Raw genomic sequence first — 27606 nt, forward strand, 5'->3', positions numbered from 1 at the left:
ACTTTAATGATTCCTTTATACAGGGCTCAGTTTTGCCCAATATACGGAATACTTGAGATCTAGAAAACATACTGCTTCCAACTGGTGAATTAACTGCTACTAAAAGAGTGTTCCAAAGATGCACTAAAGTAGCATGTGATTTCTATATTCTGAAGCACAAGGATGCCTCTATTGGCTTAGAGTGTGGTGTGTTTATGAATCAGTCACTCACACTTCTTTTCTTCAAATCACAGTAATCATTAAATAAATTCTGATTCATCTATGTTTTACTACTATTATTTTTCCTTCTGAAGTGGTTTTTACTCTGCTATATATAGTAGACTGAGTGAACAAGTTCAAAGGTTATAATTGATATGCAGCTAATTTCATTTTCTTTTTTGTTTTAAAAGAAGTCAGCCAACATAGAACCAATAAACGCAGTCCTATTATAACCCTTTATGTTCCACTGAAATGACCAGCATTGCATTAAAACAGCCTATTCCCTATACACTCGTTACTTTATCAGACTCAAGAGGTGAGAAACACTGCTTTCAAAACTATAATTCCTGTCCAAGCATATGCTGAACTTCTACAATCTGGAAGCAGAGTTTGAAGCTACAATATATGTGAGGTAGGGCTTAATACTTCATATAATTTCTCTCAAAGCATGCTCATACTTCAAGTTAAGTCCCCCTTTCCTCCAAAATGCTGAGCAAAAGAAAGAATGAAGACAGAAAATTCATGCATGGATTCCTCTTGGAATATCTGCTTCCAATATTTCCAATGCTCATCTAGTCTATAGAGGAGAGAAATGTTGCAAAAAGATTTATTTTCTTGGTACTTCTCATGCAGTATAAAACATTTGGGGAAAAAGATAATAAATGCTGATTTTCTCTAGCTCAACTCGCAGGAATTATAATGTATATTGCCACTGCATTTAAGGAGCAATATAAATGTTAACTGTCCAGTGTTGTTCTCATCTGTATGAGTGCTTCTAACCAAGATGGTTAATAGTTACAGTTGTGCAGGACTAGGAATCACTTTTGTTCACTAAAAGTCCCTAGGTTGGTCATTTTAGTGGCAAAAACTATATTAGAGCTAAGCCAAGAATGACCTCTTTGTATATGAGCAGTTTCCTTCAAATGAGTTGCACAATGTGCCATTTGGGCAGCAGCCAAAACCAGACTCTCTGTTCAACCCCCAAAATTAAAACAAGGAGATTCCATTGTGCTTAAGGGCACAGCAGGAATTATGATGCAAGCCTTAAACACTTACATACTTGTGCTGTTTCTTCCTTCCACACCAAACTTTTTAACTCTTTGAGATACAGCCCACGTGATGGCTAAGTATCTAGAAAGTCCAGAACCACTCGCTTTCATCAGTGTTTTGGTTACATTTTCAATTTACACTTAACTTACTATCCATAAAGTAAAGGAGAAAAGTAAAAAGAGTACCAGGAACACATTATTGCACTGTAACATTTTAATATCACAGCAGCATATAAAAGAGCTTCTTCTCTAAGCCTTCACAGAGAGACTCAATATAATACATGGATTTTCAATCATTTTTACTGTTAGAGGTATCTGACTCTCAGGTTTTTTTTAAACATGTCACCTAATGCTAAATGTCATTTCACTTAACACTAGCTCTCTGTTTTATGCAAAATGTTCACATCCTTTGGGATGAAAGGCATTTAATAAATGTAAGGTATTATTATTTGTAGTCATTTTCTGGGAGTATTAATGAAAAAAACCCTTTTCTGAAAAGCACAGAGATAATTAATTTAAACCTCCTGAGCCTATTTTAAAACTCTCTCAGACCCTGATCTGATGCTTACTGAAGTCAGTGGAAAGATTATCAGTGGCTTTAATGGGTTTTGGATCAGGTCCTCAAAACATAAATACCTCTGCCAATAAAGAGATAGTCCACTGTAGCTTGAAATACAGTAAAACACAAATAGAAAATGCACCCCTACGGCCAAACTCTCCTCATTGTGTGACCTTATTGAAGTCAATGAGGGGCATAGTGTGTAATTCAGGGCAGAATCTAGACTTAAGTCTTGACACATATCAGTAATATTTTTATTTTCTTCCTCAACAGATTTAGCATTCTTATTGAAAAGCAGGGTATGCCTGGCTAGTCTTGTGACAAGCACTACAAAAATGAAATTAACTATTTCCAGCCATTACATGTTACCAGGTAGGGGACATTTTTAACACCCTCTTCTGGATAATCCATTGATTTCTTAAAGGAAACTTCTCTGCTCTATTTTCTGAACAACAAGTTGAACTGTGGTTTTGCCACCATTAAGGAAACCTATCTTCTGAGAATTGCAAGACATAAATTATATATCTGGTTTGTGATTCAAGACTAGCAGTACTCCCCCTGCCCCTTCTAGCCTCTCATTAATTTAGGAAAGGCACACCTTTCTATGTTTGGCTGTATTGCTTTAAAAAAATCAGAAATAAAATCCTATTGAAAGGCTAATTTGCTCACTAGCTATTGCATTATGGTTCTACAAAGAACAAAACTAATGCATTCAGACTTATGGGCCCAATTAATATGGGTTTTGTGACAATTTCTATGAAAGCCTCCCAGCATAACTAACCAGTGTGGACTAGAAGGTGAGATACTTTATGCTATGCTTGAACACAGTGAAGGGGCAATACCTAAAAAAGATTTAACATTCTCCAAAGACTCATGCAAAAGCAAATTCTTTCAATTGGGTCCTATTTCTTCAGTTGAACTATTTCAAGGCAAACCTCAAAAAAAATTAACCCCCATCTAATTATATCCTATTTATTAATGCAAAACATTAAAGGGTATCCCTAGTAAAATTCCTACACTGCTGATTCAAGCATCTGCAGACATGAGAGCCCAGGCTGTGATCTAGCCAGCTCCGACAAATTAAGCAGTACCAGCGTTTAAAAGGGAGACCTCTAGAAAGCTCACATGATCCATAACTGGCAATAGGCAGTGCTCAGACCTCTTTGTCCATGCTGGCCAAAATTGTGGTAGACAGCACAATATTTTTGAAAGTGCTGTTTTCTGCATGAGACTCTGGCACATAAAAAGAACATCTTTCTACACACACACACCACCCCTATGAAAAGTAGATAAGATAGATAGACATAATAAAGGGGTAGGTGATTAGGCAGCCTTTCCATAAATATACAAGTGATAGTGATATCCATATAATTCATGGCAGAGAGCCACATGATAAACTATATTTATGTTGCACTTCTGCCCATGAAATTACGTCTCCCTGGCGTAATTTTGTTTGCAGTGTTGTTTGTCGGCAGGTTGGTCTCAGGGCATGAGAGAGCCAAGATGGGTGAAGTAATATCTTTTGTGAACCAACTTCTTTTGGTGAAAGAGACAAGTTTTGAGCTTCACAGAGCTCTCCTTCAGGCTCCTTCATCCCGGGTATCAAGAAAGCTCTATGGAGCTCGAAAGCTTGTTACTTTCAACAACAGAAGTTGGTCCAGTAAAAGATATTACCTCATCCACCTTGTCTCTCTGGACTATTTTTAACATTCCAAGCTTTAGAGCAGCTACAGTTTATCTACCAGGTGTTGGTTATTTACCTGTTTTCTCATCCTCATACGAAGTGGCACTGGTAGCAGCCCCATCCAATAGTTCCCCATTTTGTGTTAAATGCTGCAGTGAATGGGGAAGGATGGGTGTGCAGAACACAGATATTAGAACAGGGAACCAACGAGATGGAGAGAGATGTTTTCTATTTCTCAGATTCTCTTCTCCCCACTTCAACTTCTGTGGTCCTTTGGAAATTCATGGGACAGATCTTTAGTTGATGTAAATCAGCATGGCTCCATTAACTTTATTGACTTTGCTAATTGAGGATCTGACCCCATGCGTGGTGAAAGGTCACTCCATTTGCACTTGATGGATACCTTCTCTTTCCCCTTCCTCTGCAAACCTAATTGAGGGTCTGCTTGCTTCTTGCTAGCAGCTTCATTTATTTTGGACAAGTGGCATTGCCACTCCTGGTTATGGATACAGGAGAATGGACCATATTCTGATCTCAGTGACATCAGAGTAAATCTGAAGTAATTTACTTCAATACGACTGAAATCAGAATTTGTTCTGACTGGAAAAGAAACAAATCCATTCCCAAATCCCTCTTGCTTCTCCAAACACACATTAAAAGTACCCAGGGTTTACCATTGAATACAATTTCAGTATGTCAAAATGTTGGAAAATAAGTCCAAACATGCTCCCTTTTGATGTTACTGTCATTGGTAGCAACCAGAGCAGACTAAGTGGGTGCACTTTGCACTATTTTTGTTGGATACAGAGGGCCTAATTCTCATTCACACCAAGGATCCTTTGCACCTGGTAATGTAAAGAGGCTTTAAAGGGGGCATAAGTTACATTTACACTCACTTTAAGGCCAGTTTACACTGCTCTTTCATAAAATGCAGCCCGCATTTGTCATCAGTTAAATTTCCACTAACATTAATGGAACCTGGATTGGGCCCTTATTAGCACAATTCTATAAAGCAGTTGTTCTCAAACTAGGGCCGCTGCTTATTCGGGGAAAGCCCCTGGCGGTCTGGGCTGGTTTGTTTATCTGCCGCGTCTGCAGGTTCAGCTGATTGCAGTCTCCCACTGGCCATGGTTTGCTGCTCCAGGCCAATGGGGGCTGCAGGAAGCGGCGCGAACCGAGGGATGTGCTGGCTGCCCTTCTGCAGCCCCCATTGGCCTGCAGCGGCAAACTGCGGCCAGTGGAAGCTGCGATCGGCCGAACCTGCGGACGCAGCAGGTAAACAAACCGGCCTGGCCCACCAGGGGCTTTCCCTGAACAAGCGGCGGCCCTAGTTTGAGCACCACTATTATAAAGGAAATATCAGACAACCACTTTGTCCTTAATTCCTCCTGATGTAAAAATCAAGACAAAATCGGTGGAGTTAATTAAATATATATATATATATATATATATAAATGAATATTAAGGATATATATACTCTTAATTTTCCTTGCTTCTGTGGATTTAAAACAGATTAAAACTATTATTTTTGTGTTTGGTTGTTTAACAATTTATTTATACACACCAATTTTTACACTAATTTTTATGCTGTTCTAAGAGAGTACAATTCTAAAGAAGTTGTATTCAAGAGCTCACCTTGTAAAATGGGTGATGATAGATATTTTTGAAAGTAATATATCTATTCTTTAAGGGCTATTATAGAAATGCAGAAATAGATTTTAAATACAGGTATTGTGTACTCAGTTGTCCAATTCTGAGCAAGTGGACACAAATTTCAAAATGTAGGGACTATTTTAGAAATTTAAAACATATCTTTCTGAGGGCACAGTAGATATTAAGATGGTTTTGAAGTGTATAATTTTTAATTCTCATGGATGAAAATTCTGCATTATTTTGTTTAAGTTAATTTTGGGTAAATTCTCCACCCAATTCATTGTTTCAAAATGAACAGGAGGAGGAAGACAAAAAAAAATAAACCTTGACAATAATGAGAATATATTTTCAGAACGCCAACTCAAAAACCATACTCATTGCTAGAAAAGAAATCAGCATTTAGAGGACCTATCTCTTTGACAGAAAGTGTTATTTATCTTAAACACACAGTACATCCTCAATGAAAAACTGCCCCCACAAATTCTATGAGGTCAATAAGCATTTTCATAAAGCTGCAATCTCTTACTTGCACATTTCCATAAGCCTTTATTAAAAATCTGGAGTTATTTCTCTACATTTGGAAATTATTTCAAAGATCCATATTGTTTGATTTTTCATTAGGCTCCTATCCATTTCATCCCATAAACTCCAATGCTGTGTCTTATTATCAATCTTTAAAGTGTAGCTTAACTAGGTGGGAGCAGAAGGCCAGGACTAAAAACATTTCCAAGAGGAGTAATCATGACACTCCATCTCCAGATGAACCTGAGCATGGTGTTGGTGGCCTGTGACACACAGAAAGTCAGACTAGATAATCTGGTGAGCCCTTCTGGCTTTAAAACTCTCTGACTCTATGAAAACCTTTTTTTCTTCTTTTTTTTGCGCTTCATTACATCAAGTGCAGTGAATGTGTCAAGTTTCTTCTTCATCTAAGTGATGTAATATACCAATCATGACTACACAAATAATTGGGGGGGGGGAGTGCTCAATCATATTGCTACATGTTGTAAAACTGTTCCCCCACATACTTGCATGTTCTTGGTAGATTAACATCACAACACCTGGCTTTCCCTCTTGCACACAGAACATTTTATATCAAGAGGCCTAGATTCTACAAACATTTTTGCACAAGCTTAACTTTAAGCATATGAATAGAAACAAATTAAGCACATGCATAAGTGTTGGCAGTGTCAGGGCCATATTTGTTATCTCTCATGAACATAATCTGTGCATACTGGGAGAGATAATATAGTAGTTAGAAATGATCCACTAGGATCATTTGGAACATTTTAAACACTTCCATTAAAATGAGCCACTGTACAGTCAACCCACCTTAGAACTTAGTTGTGATTTTTTTTTTAAATTTGGGATGCTCATTTCAGACCTTTGCTGATCAGTATCCCATTATTGGAAGAGCTACTCGATATCGAATTCATCTGCAATAAACCAAAAGCTATGAAATACAAAAGAAAAGATTAACTAGCTCCATCCAAATCAAAAGCATGTAGAACCTCTGTGTGGTATAGTCCCTTTTTATTCCTACAGGATTTCATATTTCAGTAGTAGATACAGCTGAATTCAGTAATTCAGAGTAACCACAATGGATTAGGTTCTGCTACCCTTACTGACACTGAGCGGATCCATAGCTCTTGCAAACACTTGCACACAAGCTTAACTCTGCTCCCACGTGCAGTCTCACTGAAATCAAGGGACCTATTCATGTTCTTAGAATTAAGAATATGCACTAATGGTTGCAGGATTGGGGCCTTACTTTGCAAGGAGTCTCTCTCAAATCAACGGGATTGTGTGTGTAGTAAATACGAACTCCTCATGAGAAAGGGGGTGGCCCAACATAAAATATCACATTATAGTTTGCCAGATTAGATTTTAACCAGTAAACTACTGTCCCCAGTTGGTTGAAACAGTCTCCCAACCTATAATTATGAACCACCACTTCATAACGATGCTGGTCTTTCCCCCTTACTGGTGATTTGCAAAGAGCACTCATCCTCCCTACAGCTGCTAACAATATAAAATGGAATGCCTTTCAATGGATGTCACTGATTGGGAAGAGAAAGTGACATGTACATTTACATTCTGATGAATCTGTCAGGGGATGCCTGGCTACAAATCAAAGCAGCAGAAATAATCAAGGGGGACATCCCCTGGTGATGAAATTCTCAGGCAGCAAAGCTCCTTACAGAGAGTCTCATCGTAAGTCTCTTTGATATCCTTGTTACGCTCCCCAAAGAATTCAAACAGACATTCTCCCTGAACACTTCTTTGGACAATTATGATTGCAAAGGGAGAGCTTCCGGGCTCATAATTAAACGAAGAGATTCTGGTTTGAACAAATCAAGTATATTTTCCTCTTTAAAAATAAAGAGATTAAATATCATTTTGGAGTTAGGAAAACCTAAGTAAAAATTCCTTTGGAGAGCAATATATACTTATTGAGGAAGTGTGCAGAACGTTCAGAAAAGGGAATATGAATCCAACCTCCTTATTTCAATCCCTGGTTTTGTCACCAAAATGCTGTATAACGTTGGCCATGTTACTTAACCTGATTGTTAAACCTTCAGTTTACTAATTCAGTTTACTAATTTCAAAGGTCTAACTATCTGTAGAGTCAGACAATCAAGATCAACATAATACTTTTCTTCCTCAGAGGTAAGGCTTAATCAGTATTTGCAAAATGCATTCAGATGAAAGACCCTCTAAAAGTGTAAAGTATCGTATAGCCATTTACCTTGTAGGGTTCCCCAAAGAGATTAAAACCTGAAGCAAAGAGATCTTCATCTTGCTGGACTTCTTGATTTCTTCGCTCCCATTCTTTCCTTTTAAGTGCACTCCGGTCTTGCTCATAGTGACTGAAAAAGAGAATAAGACAAAAAAGACAAGCAATTATGTTCCCTATACGTCAGTTAAACGTATTGTCATTGTTACCAGTATTAGGAACAAAACACTGGAAACAGTGCAATTCAAGCCGATGACTTTGAAAGAGAGTGAAATCCATCCAATAGTTTTCCTAAATTTAAATTTGGGATCATAGTACCGTAGTAAATATGGCTATTTAGCCCAGCACTCAGATATCACAGAATTTGTTCCAAAGAGAAATCCCAGCATACACACCTAAACTCACTTAAAATCTGCATTCACTACACTAGGACACTCCATGAGAAAAACAGACCACATCATGGAACGAGCCATCCAACTACCATGGAAGAACCTGCTCCAGTACCACCCCACACTAGAACCCATAACGGGTATCATCAAAAAGTTACAATTCAGACTTGATGGTGGATCAATCCCATCCTGAAAGAAATATTTCCCACCCCCATCCCCTTCTTGCCTTCAAACAAACCCCCAATTTAGCCAAGTTCATCATCAGAAGCAAGCTCCCCACAGTCCAACTCAAAGTGCCACCAGACTCTGCCAGAGCAATAGATACAAAACCTGTAGACTGCTATAATGATCTATGTCCTTCAGAACACACCTTTCAAGATCCATGTCTTCTACCCATGCCCATCATATGTGGTGTATCTCATCCAGTACATAAAATGCTCCAACAATAACTATGTTGGTAAAACCAGACAATCACTACTCTCTCAAATGAACTCTCACAGAAAAAATGATAAAAGATAAAAACACTCTATCACCCGTGGGTGAGCGTCTTCAAAGGAAACCTGCACAACACCTCTGAAAGATGAGCCTGAAAACATAAATTCCTAACTCTGCTGGGCACTGAAAACCACGGTCTCAGTAAAAGACACCAGATTTATGGTCATTACAACCATTTGTAAACACTCTACTGTCTGCTAACCCTCAACTGCCCACTTCATTTTAAGTGGTCTCCTACAGCATATGTGAACTTCTTATGCTTAACCTGTCCCATTTTATATCTAGTTTAGACACTCTCGTTACCTTCTCCAGACCTGAAGAAGAGCTCTGCAAAGCTGGAAAACAGAAATTGGTCCAATAAAAGATATTACCTCATCTACCATGTCTCTAAATAGAACTAGTCATTCTAAAATTAAAAAACACACAAAATCTGCCATTTCCAGATGGTGCTTTCTGCCAGAAAAAATTCAGTACAACTTGTCTATAAGCGTACATGTATAAATATGTAGGCATGCTGTGTGCGTACGTGTATGTACACACACACACATACAGAAAGAATATACCTATATGGAGAAGCAACTATGGAGTCAACCAGACATAGTGACATCTTCAGTTTCCTTTAACTGTGTAACACGTGCCTACATCACAACATTCTACTGCAGCCAAGTGTGATTCAGAACAACTATTTCAATCCTGCATACTTGTTAACATTTATGTATCATTTAGTTGTGGGCATATGGAGGGTGGACCACTCATGTATTCCCAGAATACTGGACATTCCAGTACTTCCTGAAATGGTATAGGCCGATGACCCCGCCCCTGCCAGTGTGACCTCACACGCATGATGCATACAAGGTCATGCTGTATGGAGGACGCCATTTTGAACAGCATGCCACTCTGCCCCCACTGGCGTGATCTCACAGGCATGCTGCATGCGATATCACACTGATAACAGCTTGCTGTTCAAAATGGTGTCCTCATATGATACCAGACAAAACCATGTCCAATTCTGTCTCAATATCGGACCGGGGCCAAACCATACAAAAAAAGAGGACTGCCATCTTAAAATGGGGTGAACGGCCAGCTTAGATCTAGGGGGTGATTAAAGAATGTTTCATGTAGTACTGTTCAGAAGGGAAGGACGTTAGATTAGTTGACTTCGGCAGCAGATAATTCTGCACACAAGCAAATAAACAAAAAAGGTCTATTGCCTCAGAGTAGTGATAGCAAGACGTCAGTTATCTTTATGTCAGCTCACTTTGTGCACCTGCCAGACCTAGATGACAAGCTGAGAAATCACGTCTACTTCTCTCATGAACAGGACTGAAGTACTTTGGTCTCTTGTCTCTGCAAACTACTTCCTGCTCCTCTGAGGGAAAAGATGTAATTAAAACACTGAAGAGGAAAAAAAAAAAAGAAGAGATGCATGTTTCCACTTGCATTGACAACTCCTCATGTGACAAGCATTAAGGGACACTTCTGTGCTTTCAACCTCTATTTGATTTGTTATAAGACTTTTGGCTCTATTTTGTGTCAGTTAAATAGCTACAAATTCCAGATGACAATTTGAATAGCAGATTGAATATGCACACTGACATTATCTGTTGTAAGAAATATTTGCCTGCTAAATTTTATATACACATGCACACACACATGCACACTTATGTAACGGAGAATAGTGAATTCTGATATCCTGATGAGAATGAATTTAATCTCCATAGAGCTCTACTGTACTTGGAAGATAACCAAATATCTACAACTTTTGCCTTTTTAGCTCAGTATGATGTTGTATTAGAAGCTTCACATGGAGAGATATAACAAGGAGTGAACCGCACAGTGATGAGGCTTTGACAGTCTATAAAGTCACTGATTTCTGAGTGAAATCACAATTACTAATTTGAAGCACCAGCTAATTAAAACCACAGCTATGTATTTAGCTTCTTGTTATACCTACTGCAGTTTATAATTATGAGGACCTCTTTATCTACTCAATTAAAGTTCTTATGATTCTGGCAGGTTGTGTTTGAACCTGCAAGACCCACAGAGACTGCAGGCAAGCATATGTCTATCTCCTGATGATTCCATGTATCCTTAGACTTGCCTACTTGTTTTCATACAGGGAGGGGGGGAAAAAAGACAGACTAATGCCACAAAGACAATCTTGAAATCAGAAAGATGAATTAATAATGGGTTTGAGCAATTCAAGATCATTCCTGCTTGGAATAAATAGACTTTAGTTTAGTTTATTAACAGGATGTAAAGCCACCTAAGTATGTGAGGCTGAGTTAAACTAGATTTCCATTGCTGCTTCCAATTTTCAGGTTGGAAACTCAAATGCAACATCATTTTATTTAGTTCATTTTACAACACATTCTGCCATAATGATATCACTACCTTGGGATCATTTGCTAGTGTAAAGTTATAGGAGAGTACTATAGTCAATGCTACTGTTGCATTCTTGTAGAAATTATAGAATTGTTTACTAATTTATTGAGGAAAAATAAAGGAAATTAAATTACTATACCAAAGCCACTTACCCTATTATTATTGCTAGCTACACGCTAGATTGTGGCAAACTATACATCCACAGAGACATAACGGGAAGAAAGAATCCTCACTGCACCCCTTCATAGGCTACCTGGACCTTGGGTCCACATATGTGGGAGTAAGTGGGTGCTATACACTTGCTGCTGCTCACTATGGAGCAGGTGGATAGAAATAAGGTGGAGTCTTGGCTCCACTCTGCTCCACAATCACCTCGGGAAAACGTAGCTTAGTCTGTGTGGGTGGGGGGGGGAAGTATTGTAATTTTCTACTTGTATAGACCAGTTGGAAATTTCTAATCCATACTTACCCCCAAAGCAAGGGGGGGAACAGTGTCTTAGCAAAGGGTTTCTAAGAGCTGTTCCTAAAGGCACGTAGTATTAGAACTACAGCTTGCTTACCTTATTCACAGAAGATATTTCCACTGACTTCAATAGCAAGTTTTGTCTAAGAACTGCAAGCTTGAGTCATAGAATGATAGTATCCCCATGGAAGGGATCTTGAGATGTCTTCTAATCCAGTCCCTTACACTCAAGGCAGGACGAGATATTGTCAGCAGTGTACTATCTCTTTTGCAAACTTTTATGACACTATGAGCCCAATCTTTGTCCATTAATGTCCTCCGCAAGCAAAGATGACCCATGCCTGACAATAGTGGGGGGTCGAGTGAGGGCATCTGGCTCAGTCCGTGTGAGCATGCTCAGTACAAGCCAAGCAGCAAATTGGGGATGTGACCCCACTTTATCCCCCCACACATCGCCTCTATCCACAATATTTACTACTGAAGTCAGTGGAAGCAGGATGAGACTCCAAGAGTCACCCTTACTTACGTGAGAAATCCCACTGAATTCAAAGTAAAAATTATTTATTTGGGTGACTAGGGGTGGCACTATCAGGATTTTAGAGGCTTACAAATGATAGCAACCCCAGCCATAGTCTGTGTTAGAGTTAAAATCCTGGCCTCACTGATGTCAATGAGAGTTCTGTCATTGACTTCAAGATTTCACCCTTAATGTGAAAATACATGACTATTTTAGGCTTAGATATCTGAAAGCTGTGTCCTTCCTCAAGCACACAAACTGTTCAGAACCCTGAAAGGAATCACTATACTATATCATATCTGAGCAAAAGAGTAACTGTAACATTTTAAGACTAGTTCATACTCATTTTATGAATCTCAATAAAATGGTTTACTCTACTTGATGGTGGTTATGTTACTAAACTATTAGGGCAAAATGATGAAACAGCATTAATTTAATGTGGCAAAATTTCTTTACAATTAATTAACTTTAATTAATATAGTATTTACTATATTAACTATATATATAAAGGTAAATAATTTCAATAATTCAGTGTTTTTCTACCAAACACATTAAAATATTTCTCTTTTACCAGATGTCCTCATGAAACCAGAAATAATACATATTTAATTCACCCAAGAGACAAGTACAAGGCAGAAGCTCACTCCCGGGGGCCCTGATGATGTTTACAAACTATTCCACTGTGCTGGTACATTTTATGACATCAGAAGAACCTCAAGTGAATTGCTGCCTTCTACACCATTTGCAAATATCTATATTTATCACATGTTCTGCAGTTCCAAGCACTATGTTATTAAAAAAAAAACTAAGTTAATTTTGAATTCTCCACTCACACTATGATATAAAAGCCTCAAGTATTTCCCAGCGTGTAACGCATCTACACACTAGGAAGTGGTTGCTTATCCACTTAGGTCAATGACTTACTTGTCTGCAAATTTATTTCTGTTGCCGAAATGCTCATCACTGAACTAACCCTGCAATGCACATTAACTACAGAAAGCCACATATTTAACTTTAAAATAAACACAGATTAGAACAAGAATGAGGTCAGCCTTCCCCTTATCCAAAGAGTGACACTCTGATTGGATCTTAAGGTCATGATGCACTCAGTTCTGAGCCCGATGTTATCTCTGAACTCTCAATACAGCCTGATGAAACCTTTTTATAGCTTTTCTCCTCTAGGCTTTTTTTTTTTAAAAAAAAAAAAACAGCTAGTGCTGTAGGAAACACCTCTACACGATTGTTGGGTGAAGGTCTCAAACAAAACTACTTGTAATACCCTACTGTAGCAAACCTGCATAAAAGTAAATAGAACTGCATTTGACTCATATGCCACAAGCAAGGTCACAGCTTCCTTACTCTATCTGCACCAGTCTTAGGAAGATTTGGTGAGCTCTGCTTTAGATTCCTGAGGTTTCAGATACCGCCTTGGTGCTAGACTCTTTTCACATGCTAAAATAAGGGAGTTAGAAGAAAACTTCACAGCCAAAGACCAAATTTTGGGCAAATCAGGGCTTAGATGCAGCTGCTGATAATAATAATAGTACTTAGATTTATATACACATACTACTTTTATTATTAATTTTATTCTAGATTTATCTTTACTAGATTTTCTATTTATGAGATTAATAATTGAACTGGAATAAATAGGTTCAAACAGCATAAGACACTTTCCCTCCCCAAAAAAGTTTACAAATTAAGGTTAACAAAACAATCCAATGACACAAGTAAGGAAGGTACGTAAAGGAAGGTATTACTATATTCTTAGTGAAGAGTAAAAGGTAAGAAGGATTCCTGGAAGAAACAAGTTATAAAAAGTTACATGAAAGGCAGAGACAGGATTTTAAGGATGGATTTGTGCAACAGGAAATGGGAAGCTATTCCAAGCTTTGGGACACCAAGAATGAAGTGATGATGCTAGAAGTGGGAAAAAGTGGCAAAAGACTGGGGGAGTATAAAGGGAGAGAAAAAAGGGAGGAGGATAAAATGGGAAGAGAGATGTAGGGGATCTGTAACATTACGTAGGGTCTAGTAGGTGAGAAAGAGTTTGAATGCAACGCAGTAAGGGAAAGAAAGCCAGTGAAAGGTTCAAGGAAGAGGAAGATGCTATCTGAGGAACATAAAAAGACAGGCCAGATGCTCAGCTGGTGTACATTGGCACAGCTTCATTGAAATTAAGGAAGCTCTATCAACTTACATCAGCTCTGGCTCAACAATTTTTGTCACAGCACTTTGGGGAGAGGGGAGAAGTTGGCTGAGAGAGGAAGTTACAAAATCAAGGCAAAAGATGGCAAAGTTCTGATAAATGTTTTAGTATTGGGGGTGGAAAGTAAGAGTGGATTTTGGTGATCCACCCTTTACTCTCTACCACCCAATACTAAGACATTTATCCAACATGAATTAGCAAGAGAATGGATTTAGAGGAAGAGGTTAGAAAGAAGTGAGAGAAAGCATAAAAGATTGAAAGCTTTGGAGATGGAAAAGACAGTGCAGTTATCAATTGTGAAAGTGAAAGGAGCTGACAGAGAAGATTTTGGAGAAAGTGAAGAACTCTTCTTGATAGAGAGAGAGCGACTGAGTTGGAGAAGGATGTCTTAAAGGGAGATGACTAAGACAGCTGATGTGGCAATAGGGCAGGGGAGATACTGTGATTCATTGGCAGAGATGTGGTAGCTGAAGCTATGGAAGTAGATGAGGTGTCTCAAAGAAGGGATCAGAAGGAGAATAGGAGGAAAATGAACATTGAACTACGCTAACAGACAAGAGGAGAGGGCAAGTCAAAGAATCACAAAAGGCAGAAGGAGCTGCCAGTGAGATAGAGAGAAACCAGAAGAGGAGTGAGCGATCATCTGTCAAATGCACCAGAGTGATCAAGAATAAAAACAAAGGAGTGTTACTTTGACTTAGCAAGGGGGAAACCAGTAGTGAGCTTGGGGACAGCAGAAGCCAGATTTGGAAAGAAACAAGGAGAGCTGCAGAAAGGAAGTCTAGTCAGCCATAACAGACAGCACACTCAAGGACATCTGAATGGTGTTGCAGAATAACAGAGTTTTTACAGGTTTCAGAGTAGCAGCCGTGTTAGTCTGTATTCGCAAAAAGAAAAGGAGTACTTGTGGCACCTTAGAGACTAACAAATTTATTAGAGCATAAGCTTTCATGAGCTACAGCTCACTTCATTGGATGCATTTGGTGGAAAAAACAGAGGAGAGATTTATATACACACACAGAGAACATAAAACAATGGGTTTATCATACACACTGTAAGGAGAGTGATCACTTAAGATAAGCCATCACCAGCAGCAGTGGGGGGAAAGGAGGAAAACCTTTCATGGTGACAAGCAAGGTAGGCTAATTCCAGCAGTTAACAAGAATATCTGAGGAACAGTGGGGGGTGGGGTGAGGGGGAGAAATACCATGGGGAAATAGTTTTATTTTGTGTAATGACTCATCCATTCCCAGTCTCTATTCAAGCCTAAGTTAATTGTATCCAGTTTGCAAATTAATTCCAATTCAGCAGTCTCTCGTTGGAGTTTGTTTTTGAAGCTTTTTTGTTGAAGGATAGCCACTCTTAGGTCTGTAATCGAGTGACCAGAGAGATTGAAGTGTTCTCCAACTGGTTTTTGAATGTTATAATTCTTGACGTCTGATTTGTGTCCATTCATTCTTTTACGTAGAGAGTTTTTACAGCTGTTCAGTAGCCACATTTGAAAAGACATACTACAACTCTTTAGCATCCAGCCTCCTGACCTTTCAAATATAATTCTTTATCAGTTTTTCATTCTATCTTAAAAATACGGCATATTCTTAAATTATGAAAGAGTTCATTTAAACAAAATACTTGTCTTCTGTGGAAACCCAGAAGTAAACAGGGGGTTTCCAAAACAAGGCACCAAGACCAGTGAATTTGTAACTATGCTATTTAAATAATGAAAGAACTTGTCACAGATTGCTGCTTCCTCATTCTGCCTTTAAGATGTCAGGATATCATTCTTGTTTTGTTTTGATCAGACATTATGGAGCTTGTTGGTGTGTGCGTCAAACACTTAGCAGTCTGGCCCCAATCCATCACAGAACTAAAGTGTGTGCTTAACTTTATGCACGTGAATAGTCCAATTGAAGTCAACAAGACTGCATAAGAACTTTCCTGGACTGGAGCCAAAGCATTGGTAGTCTTTATTCAGAGTAAGTAAAAAAATATAAAAACTAACAACTCAGGCACAGAGAGTAGTTCTCCCCTCTCCCAGTCTGTTGACCAGGGCTAATCCTGATTTACACCAGAGTAAATGAAAACCAGACCCAGGGTCCTTATTTTCGTTGCAATATTGGCATGAACCTCTGGACTAGGGAAATGAATTTAGTCAATAAAGTGATTACAAAAGCCAGAGTTTAAAAAAAATATTTAGCTAAACACTCCTTCCTTACACATCAAAGGCTTTTACTACACTGTAAAATGATACATTTCACAATCAATATTACATTTTAAGCAGAAAGCTCTACCTCCTCTGACAATCACTACCGCTCTCAAGATTTTAAATTACATTGTCTTGATAATCTTACTACTTAGCACTGACCAATCTGGCCACACTAGAATATACTAATTAATTAAACAAAACAATTTATCACATATCTTTCACATTCAAACATTTACTTTAATGCTGTGTTTTTTGAAGAATGAACAAACTTTTTTTAAAAAGTATCATAATGTATATATCACTGAGTTTCAAGATCAATTACTTTTTTTTAATGTTAGAATATTCTATCTTTGATGTTCAACAGCTATACAGAGAAACCCTCAAGATGGTCATTGGTTATCTCTTAATAATTTATATTAAAAAGCAGTGTCATTCACTGTAGCATGTTTGATACAAAATACTGGAGATTAAAGTCTCTATACAAAATAACCCCCAAGAGACCCACAGGCAATTTGTGGAAATTAAAACCATGAGGTTAAAAACATAGCTGATATACATCACATTGTTATTTGTTTGTTTTCTTAAGCATGTAGAAAAATTTATTTTAGTTCAGTTTATGCCCATTTCAGTATTATGTAGCTTCAAACCTTTCCTTAACATGAATTTGGGAGGAACAAATTCTGGTACCTTATAGTAAGGAATGGATAGCAGAGATAAGCTCATGAATGGTGAAAAGTATAAAAGAAGAGATGATGTTTCAAAGGGGAGCACTTATTGTTTCCTGTATCATAGCACGTTGTCTCTTTATATGATTAGTTATCAGTCTGAGTTATCAAAAACTAGTATGAAATAAAGCATTTACGCAGTTATGCTTCATTGATGTCAGCTAGGGGAGCATGAAAATCTCCATGAAGTTGGGTAATTGATGTGTAAATCAGAGCTCAATCACTCTGTAATAGAAATGGTCCCACTGAAAATATGGTTGTTGAACACTAGTGCACTGGGGTGAAAAAATGAATGAAGTCAAGATAAGACTTATTTATTAAAAATGATAATAACTGGCAATTTGCACAATTTTCTCTTCCAGAGAGAAGTGCTGTCAGAAATATTTATATGCAAGCTACGGACCAATATATTCAGTTATCCTTATTTGGCAATAATTAACTGTTTCCGTTTTATTAAAACGCTTGGGGACATCGTTATGGATATTTAAAAAGCAAATTAAAAGAACACATTCATCCTTTGAAAGGCGACACATGTAAACGAAAGCAGTGATTGTAATTTGGTTAACAATGTGTTCACGGTACATTTTGGATCGCTATTAGAATCCTCTTGTCATTTCACATTTGCTACATGGCAAGCAGCAAGGCAAAAACTGAAAAATACTTTAAGCCAAAAAAAAAGAAAACCCAAGCAGAAACAAAAATGGTTACAATATAACTGCTACTATGAAATTCAGTAAATGACTAGGATCCACTAAAATATTTGCTAAGTATAACACTTTCCCAAGATGCTTTATTTATTGAAGGATGTATCTGGTATTTAATACATCTAATAAGATAACATTAAGACAATATTATATGTTGTAAATTAAAACACGTTAAAGCATCAGAATAGACCTTCTCAGAAAGGCTTGATACCCCAGTATTCTAGTTAGTGCTTATCATACCACACTGGTAAACTGTAACAAATTTATATACACATTTGTGAAATTTATCAGTGAGTCTTGGCACTAGATAAATTACATACAGGATAAAGGAGCTGGATTAGGAGGCTGTGTTAGATGGGTAACCTGCTGTGACTAAAAGGGGACTCGGTCGCTGTGAGGGGGTAGACTAAGGATGGAGTTTCAGCCTAAATTCTGAATTTCCTTGCTCTGAGAGATTAACAAAATGGGCCTATTTCATTTTTACAGTCATATTTTCTCCACTCATGTCTTTTGGGATGTCAAGTTCCTTCAGAACTGACATAATGACAGTGAACCAATTAAGTTTTAGCCAAGGTCCACATTATCATTCATATGCATTCAGAGTGTACACCCTAACAGCTTCTTCGCCGCCATTATACTTCAAATGCATATTAACAGCAGCATTCTATACATTTGTGTATTATGGATGCATAATATGGAATGTTGTTTAGCTGTGTTTTGTGTATTATCCCTAATTTACATTTACAGCAAACACCGTATGGTGCCATGACTACATCTACTTGTGAATGTATCAGCAAATAGCATGTATCTGCATATTCCTGAGGCATAAGGATCATTTGATGCGGTAAAAGATCTTCTGAAAAAATAGTTGGAATTGATTTTTAAATTTTGAATACCTCAACTGTATTATTACAACATTTTAAGTACCCCAAAAGGTTACTACATTTTATACATTAATGGCATTTTAAAAGATTAAAAATGGTCTAACAGTATGGGAACACACACACACAAATTCAATAATCAAGTAGTATTTAACATACAAGGGTTGTGTTGCTCAATAAGTATTTTTTCGTAATTACTATAAGAGATTCTAATTGACATTATTACTCAAAAGTATTTGGTACATATTTTTTCACATTACTTTTTTTTTAAAAAAAACAGAACTCCTCCTCATTTTACTGGCATTTCATTGAAACAATGCCAGACAATCTGTAGCTACCAGGAATTAAAGTGAGCTTTCTAATATAAAACAATCATTGATTAGCACACATTCTTGGAGCCAGATGAATCAGCAGACTCAAATGATGAAGTATTTTATCACAGAAACACACCCTTCTACTGGTCTAACAAATGCACTCCTTTACTGACATGTGCTTCTATACATCTGAGCACATTCACACATATTCTTTATCTTACAATGTGTTCAGAAACATCACCACAGGTAAAATCGCAGTTTAACAGGATTACTCTTCATATCATTTGCCAATTTTAGATTGGAGAAATGTGCCTGCGCCTTTGTAAATAGAGGATGGATGCACATTGTTCAGCTATATTGAAAGAAGAACAGCAGGTCCTGACCAAACCTGGTATTTTGTCACCTCAAAGGAGGGAGCATGGGTGCTGCTCTGGGGAAAAGGGGCTTCTCCCACAGAGCTTGTCCCTTTTCAACTCCCCAGCATCGTCATGCTGACCCACTCCCCTTTTTGCAGCAGCTTCTGAGGCCCCCTGCCAACCCTGCCTGCAAAGTGCTATTCCCCTTCCCCCAGCAAGCTGGACAACAGCCCGCCTCCCCTGCTTTAAGGTGCGGTGCGGTCATTGATCCAGAGCACCCAATGGGTAGACAAACAGTGCTGGAAGTCTAATATAATTTTATGTATTGTGATTTGCTTCTTGGCTAGAGGTATTATCTTCCAGTAAATTATTCCTCTCTCAGTTGAAACCCTCCATAATTGCTTTCATTTATTGTAGTAATGTCTACTAGAAAGAAAAGAGATGGTCAACTGCAAGGCTCCCTCATTTCAGATTCAAGCAAATATGCATCCCCTATTCAGCACTGCTATAAAATATACCATCGGTCTCACATAGAGAATAGCAATTTACAAGAGCTGTAATGATTTTGTGGCCACACAAGACTTTATGGTTAAGTGGGAAAGAACCTAGAACCTCCTGCTCCAAAATCTTAACCCTCCCCATCACTTGACATAAAGGAGAATCAGTCACACTTTATATTAAACTACAATGTATACATTTTTATAAAGGATTAATACATGATTAAAAGATATTTTACTAAATGGTTAACCAATTGCTGCCGAATCCAACAGGTTCCTTATAACCATTATTAATACTTTTCTACTAATGTGCTTATAGCTATTTATAACACATATTACTTCTGTATGTAACATGCTTATAATGTCTTTCATTATTTATGTATGTAACATGCTTATAATGTCTTTCATTATTTATTAAGCCTTTATACAATATTTATAAATAGAACCCTACTATAAAGCATAACGAAAGATTCCTTAACTGCAGAAGTATTATAGCTAAGAGGAGTATTAGGGTTTATATCCTCTCTAGAGGCCCAATCCAATTTCCATTGGCATCAATGGGAGTTTTCCCCTAGAATTCAATAGGTGTTGGAATGGACCCCATTATTTATTGGTGAGATGATCACAAGCACCGGAGCAGGTCTGACACTACATCCAGAGGAGAGCAATGGTGACCAAATATGTTATATACTCCTCACAGTTAGGTAAAACTCCTCATCATCAACAGGCTATGGTTCAAAGGTCTCCATAGCTAACAACTGGGCAGCAGTTTTACCAGTTACATGGCCTCATAGATTGCACTGCCATTGTTTACACTGCACACAATGGTTACACAGATTTCCTGTTTGACAACAAGAGATACAATTTAAGATCTTCTTCTAAAAATAACCTCCAGTAAAACAACTCTATAGACTATCATCACTTAAGTGAAAAGAGAATCTCCATTAGGTTTTACAATCTTAGGGCTTATATCCACTGCAGGCCAGCCACCAAGCGTTGAATAATCAAATTCACTTAGTGTGGTCCCACCTTCCATCTAGCAGAAAGCAGTGATACACGTACACACGAGGCAGTAAATCACAGAGCCTTCTGCACTAGGAAAGATTAAAGCAAACATACCATTTTTTAAGAAAAACTATTTCATATAGAAATTATGTTGTTTTTGATGTATTATTAACAAGAAAGTTAAGACAGGTGTAGCATGCACTGGGATTTGAAAGCCAATAAAGGTCATTCATAAGTGAGAGCACTATCTCTCTTCCTTAGATGGACCAAAACCACAATCTCATATCTGAAATGGTTTGAATTTTTAGGCTGGATCTGATTCAAATCTCTGGGACCAAGACTGAGCTTGCTTTAGTTTCAGGTCAGATCCAAACATAGTAGGTAACTATTTTTCCCCCTAATTATGGTTCGAATGTGTCTGAAATCTCACAAGAATAACTGATCTCATGATATTTCCATCATTCAAGATGAAGGAAATCTTTCAGGATGAGTGGATTTCTGCCACTTGGGGCCAAAATCTCATGAGTGTGAGAAAAGAAAAACCATTTTACCCCAGCCTAAGCCTATTTTGGATCCAGGTCTGAATACCTAGAGCTAAATTCATTACTAGTGTAACTCAACTGTAATCAGTGGAGTTACACTAGGGATGATTTTGGCCCTTGGAGTAATTATTTTATGTCTCATGAGTTACATGAATGCGTTACAATGACATTTTGCCGACACCCCTGCTGTGCCTGTGGGGGCCCTGGGCAAACAGATATCTTGACCTGAAGACTTCTCCCCAGGTCCTGGTGACCTTGACTTGCTGGGAATAAGGCTTGCATGTCCCTACTGAAAAAAGCCAGGCAGGGGGAAACACTCAGTTTGAGATGTTTCTGTTGGTGGAGTCCCTCAGGAAGCAGGTAAGAGAGCTGCAGGAAGAGGTTGCTTGTCTGCGTAGCATCTGGGAACATGAGGACTTCATTGAGAGGATGCTCATGGAGGCATAGAGGATGCTAGCTAACAAGAGACTACAGTGGCATCACAGAAACTGCTCTACAGGGAGGAGACTGGCTGCTGGCCATCTCAGACAATAGATACCCCCCTTCCCCAGCTGGGTCCCCCATTCATAATGGTGAAGAACCAGTGTGCTGTACTGGCCACAGGATGAGAGAAGAAGGCCCCAATGGCTGAGGAAGAGGAGCTACCCACCCACAAGGCTGGGAGGCTCACAGCCACTGCACCCTGCCTGGAGCCCACATCTGAGATATCACAGAAAGATTTCTGGCAACCACCTGTTCCTTTGACTATTACCCCATGCTGCGCATCGACGTGGGCACTAATGTTACAGCAAGGTGTGACCCTGAGCAGATCAGCAGGATCTACAAGGCTCTGGGAGAGAGGGTAAAGGGGTTGGGACTGCAGGTTGAGTTCTCATCCATCCTCCTGGTTGAGAGTAAGGAGCCACATCATGGAGATTAATGCATGACTGCCATGGATGGTGTTGATGGGAGGGCTTTGGCTTCCTTGACCATCAGATGCTGCTCTGGGATGGAGGACTGCTGGGAAGAGACAGGGTCCACTGGCCCAAGAAGGGGAACAGCAACTTTGGACACTGACTCACCTACCTAGTGAGCAGGACTTTAAACTAGGTTCAAAGGAGACAGATGACAAAAGGTCACAGACAGGTATAAAACTGCAACCTTTACAGAGGGTTAGATGCTGCGGATAGAGGAGGGGAATACAATAGGGTCTTAGGAGCAACAAGAGGGAATACAGCCAGGGAATCTGCTCAGCAACTTAGATGTCTATACACAAATACAAGGAGTATGGGGAATAAACAGGAAGAACTGGATGTACTAGTATCTAAGATCAATTATGACAACTGACATCTGAGAGACTTTGTGGGATAAATCTCATGGGAATATTTCGTATAGAAGGGTATAGCTTATCCAGGAAGGACCGGCAGGGGAGAAAGGGAAGAGGTGTTGCATTATACATCAAAATATAAGTACTTGTTCTGAGGTCCAGAAGAAAGTGAGTGGCAGACAAGTTGAAAGTCTCTGGATAAAGATAAATGGGAGAAAAAGCAGGATGCTGTCATTATAGGAGTCTACTATAGACCACCAAATTTCGAGGCCACGCCTCCCAGTGGAAGCCATGCCCCTTGCTCAGGACTCCGGCGTACTGGTAAGTCCTTTAATTTACTTTCACCCCTGTATACAATCCTATAGATAAGCAAATGAGTTTTAGTATGCTTCCTGCAGGACTTCATAAAGATAGCCGACAATAATATTTCATCCGAGAAAGCATGTTTTAAATTAATATTTATGACAGCAAAAAACATCACTGTACTTCACATTTGGAAGAGGAAACTGTGAAGTGATTAGTCAGAGATCTGAATGGCTGAGACTAACCAGTAACAAAACGGAAGTCATAGCATGTGATTTATGGTTTCTATGGTGATCTTCTCAGGTTTCAAAGCTAAGCAGATCTGGTTAAGTCAGAACTTAAAAAACAACCTCAAAAAACCTATGTGCTGTAAGAAGGGGCAACAGTTCAGTACGTGGCATTCTTTTTCTTTGTGTCAGTTCTGAACCAGTGCTCAAGCATGACAGGGACCACTGCATTACTGGAAGTGCCTTCTTTTGAATGAAACATCAACCCAAGGTCCTGATGACTTGTGGTGATTAAAGATTTTGTCATCCTTTTAGTTAGAGGAAGGATGTTGTTTTAACCCCAAATTCTAAATAAAGTAATTATATTATTTATTATGATTATGATTCTTGTGTTACTATGAATGGAGACTAGCCTAGATGATGGATTAGTTGGTAGAACATCATACTCAAACTGAAAATACTGTGTCCAGGTCACTGCTCTGGTATGACAGTTCTCCTAAGGAATAACCCTGACAAAGAATATATGTCCTAATGGAATTACATTTTCAAAAATGGCTTCTAAAATATCATCCTTGAAATGCAAACAAAGGGACACCTTTAACAAATCTATTTGATTGTGAAAACAACACTTACATAGACAAAATGTTAGTTTTTGTACACACAAAAAACTGCAAAATTATGGATGCAATTTTACAAACAAGTTGAGGTTTCTTTAGTAGTTGGGCTCAATAGATGTTTTTCATCTCAACTTCTATAATTTTAGGAACAATGAATCTCAGGCAGGTGCACAAAAAGTCTATTGTCTTCTGTACCAGAAAAAGACTCAGAGTCATAACTTTGGGCATTGCCAATTAAATGGATTTTCCAAGCTCAGAACAAGTGCCTTGAATCATAACATGTTGTATAGTTAGTGTGCACATTGAAAATCCTTTTTATCAGTAATTTGTCCCTCTTGCTGTCAATCAGCAGATTAATAATACTCTATTTACATAACATAAAGACAATGTGTTATTCAATAGAAATATGTCCTGCTTTAAATTCCCTGCTATCAACCATTTGTCTAAACAGCAATATTATACTATGTAACATGCAAATATTAAAATGCAATGTTAGTAAGTTGAGTCACATTTATTGGAGGTTGGCCAATTCCCTAATACATTCCATTATTTAAAAAAAAAAGCAGTTCAGTGCAAGAAAATGTAAACCAGCTTCCATCCTGTTTTAATACTAACTTAACATTGGAAGAATTTTAATGTGATTTTGTTTAAATATTAAACATTACAGTTCTTCTTTTGATTATTATATTAGCACTAAGGCTAAATGAAGACTCGTCTATAATCTCTGAATACCCAGTTCCCATAGCACTTAGGTCACTGCTATTTGGCTCTTGTAGGTAGTTTCCCATTTGATGATCTCAAAGCACTTTATAAACAATAACAAATTAGGCCTCTCAACACCCATGGGAGGTAATGTTGTTTTCAAGCACAGAAACTGAGGCACTGTGAGAGGTCAAGTAACTTGCCCGAGAACACCTGGCAGGTTAGTGATAGTTCTGGGAAGGAAACTTTTAAGTCCTGGATTCCAGAGCTCCAGCCCTCTACTTTTATCACAAGACCAGATACAACTGACGGTCATTTTTTTTTTACCAGTACACCCAGAAAACAAACAATGAGAAGAGTTTAAAGTATATTTGATGGTTTGTATATAGCAAGGAGTTATCTCTGTGTGACTTTCCAGAACCTTATGCCATATAAAGTGGGTCACGTTTTCTCATTTGTTCTGCTGAATGTCACTGGAAGTGGTTTGTAAACGCACACTTATTACATTTTCTAGAAGGATGGAGTGTCACTCAGTATATTAAGTGATTTAATTTTGTGTAGTGCTCCACTTACTTTGGAAAGCTGATACTGTGCAGGCAGTAATATCATTAGGTGATCAGAGCAGAGCAAAATTTGGTTTTATAATACTGTTCATACTTAAGTAACCCCCAAAGTGCTTTACAGTAATGAGCTGGAAACAGGTAGTGCGGGGACTGTGCAAACAAGTTTAGGCTTGACCCTGTGAGATAGTGAGCATCTTCTGCTCTCATTTAAAAATGTCCACCGAGACAGTTCCTGGCAATGAGCTTTGGATGGCTCTAAAAGGGCATCATCCTTTATCACGTCAATGCAATTTCAACACTAGGAATGAACCCAAGAACTCATGTGACTCTTGAATGTTGTGTCCATTGTTATACCAATAAAATAAAAACCAGCAGGTTCTTATTAAAGGGGATATGGCAAAATGCCACATTTACTGTGAATACAGAAAGAATCATAGTAAGCAGTTAGTTATAGCTATAACATTCCATTTAATTTCATAATTATTTACACATTCATTCATACACAAAAAAACACACAGGTTATGCAAGGTTGTTGTTATAGTTACCAGCCTTAGAGTTGCTTGTGCCAAGCCACTAGCCAGGTGGCCTGGACACAAGGAGGGAGCAGGGCCTTGTTAGATGCACATCTGATGCTGGAAGTTGGTTTGCAGAATCAGACCCCAAAGTTCTCAGTTTCTAGAGTCCATTTTTATAGGAATTTATTCCTATGCCAGTCTATGGCAATTGCTTCATTATGCTGTTGCTGAATCAATCAGCAGATGGCACATTCCTGACGGCTCCGTGCTGCCGGATGTTATCTTGTTCTTCAGTTCTCCCATCCTTGAGGCCGTTCGGTGGATTCCAGTCTGCCCTCCTGGGCTCTTCTGGTTGTTTCCACTTGACGCCTTCTTCGGTCAATCGACACTGGATTCTAGGCTGGCACCTCCCTGATCATTCATTTATTATCCACATCAAGCATCCATCCACATCCATCCTCTATCTCCATTTTAATCACAGTTGTTAACAAAGCGAGATAAATACAACAAAAGGGCGGGGAGTCTCTGTGTGCTGTTTCTGTTGTTACAAAGTATTGCTTTGAGTCTCTCTCTCTATGTGTGAGTAGTTGTTACAAAGTATTGTTTTGAGAACAGACTCTGTTTTAGGATGTACTAACACAATTAGCAGTTTGCAAGTTTCACACAGAGAGGGAGAGAAACAGTAAAAACAAGAGACCAAAAACCAAGAGACTTCTTAATTAGCAATACTCTGGAATTTAAACTATGGGGAATCAAACTCATTTGTGATTTTAATACAGAACTTCTTTAATATGATCCATCACCATGACCTTCTGGCCCAAAAGCAAAAGTGAAATGACTGGAGCCATACCAACACTTGCTTGTAAGTGACATAATTCAACAACAGAAACGTGGATGATGTACTTCTCCTTTGAGGTAGAAAGGACAGTAGATTCTTATGGCTTCCCCTTTGACAGTAACATACATTTAGCTTTCCTAATTATGCCAAATGCGTTAAACCCTCAGTAAGGGGGTTTTGTCACATACATTATTGAATATGACAGAAATATAAATTGACATTTTCTTAGAAAGACCTAATGGGGGTGTGAGAATTTTTAAAAAAAGAAGAAGAATCTGTATATTACCATGTAGGAATTAATTTTAAAGAACAGTTTATCAATTTAATTCCACTCAAAGTAACACAGAGATTTATGGGGCAATTAACTAAATATTTGTTTTTTTTTCAAGTTTCAATTCATTACAGTAAATTAACAATTTTCCACTTGAAAGTGCTGCATTGCTACACTGAAAACCAAAAAAAAAAAAAAGATGTATATTTCGAAAGGTTTCTCTCTGATGTTTAGATCATGGTTTGTTCGTCCTCACATTTACTTAACATACTGCATGCAACTGAAAAAATATTTAAGTATTAACTGCAGAACCTGTCATTCTTTAAATGTCAGTTTCAAGCAACCAGGCATAAACAAAGAATAATTACAGTTCTAAAACCAGTGTAACATCTGTTCAAGCAAACAAAATCCTACAGAGTTGATTTTATAGTCACACAACACCCACCTATGGCTAAGGCAAGTGCCAAAAGATAAACTCAAAGGTCCCAATTCTAGACCGGCCTTATAAGGCCAAAAATGTTCACTCCAATGACACAAACATTGCATATAAAATAGCTTAAAAAAACTAAAGAAAAGAAAACTAAACATTAGAACTTTATTCCTATATACTCCACCTGGGTATAAGAGTTAGCCAAAATCTTTATGGATCACACAGCCCCAATAGTCAGTAAAGGAGGTTACAATAAAGGCCGACACCTT

At 38.2% G+C, this 27606-nt stretch overlaps 1 protein-coding gene across 10 annotated transcripts in view; it reads right to left on the reverse strand.

Moving 5' to 3' along the window:
• AFF2 (AF4/FMR2 family member 2) overlaps positions 1-27606 on the reverse strand; it is a 426551-nt gene that overhangs the window by 306482 nt on the left and 92463 nt on the right. For 9 of the 10 annotated variants that reach the window (XM_038415896.2, XM_038415895.2, XM_043491627.1 and 6 more), the window contains exon 2: positions 7893-8013. In XM_038415896.2, coding sequence (XP_038271824.1) covers positions 7893-8013 — 121 coding nt within the window. Of the gene's footprint in view, positions 1-6475; positions 6580-7892; positions 8014-27606 lie in introns of those variants that run through there. The other variant, XM_043491632.1, reaches the window with a different exon arrangement.

Source organism: Dermochelys coriacea, chromosome 9 (genome assembly GCF_009764565.3).
Source record: "Dermochelys coriacea isolate rDerCor1 chromosome 9, rDerCor1.pri.v4, whole genome shotgun sequence".
NCBI classification, from domain to species: domain Eukaryota; kingdom Metazoa; phylum Chordata; order Testudines; family Dermochelyidae; genus Dermochelys; species Dermochelys coriacea.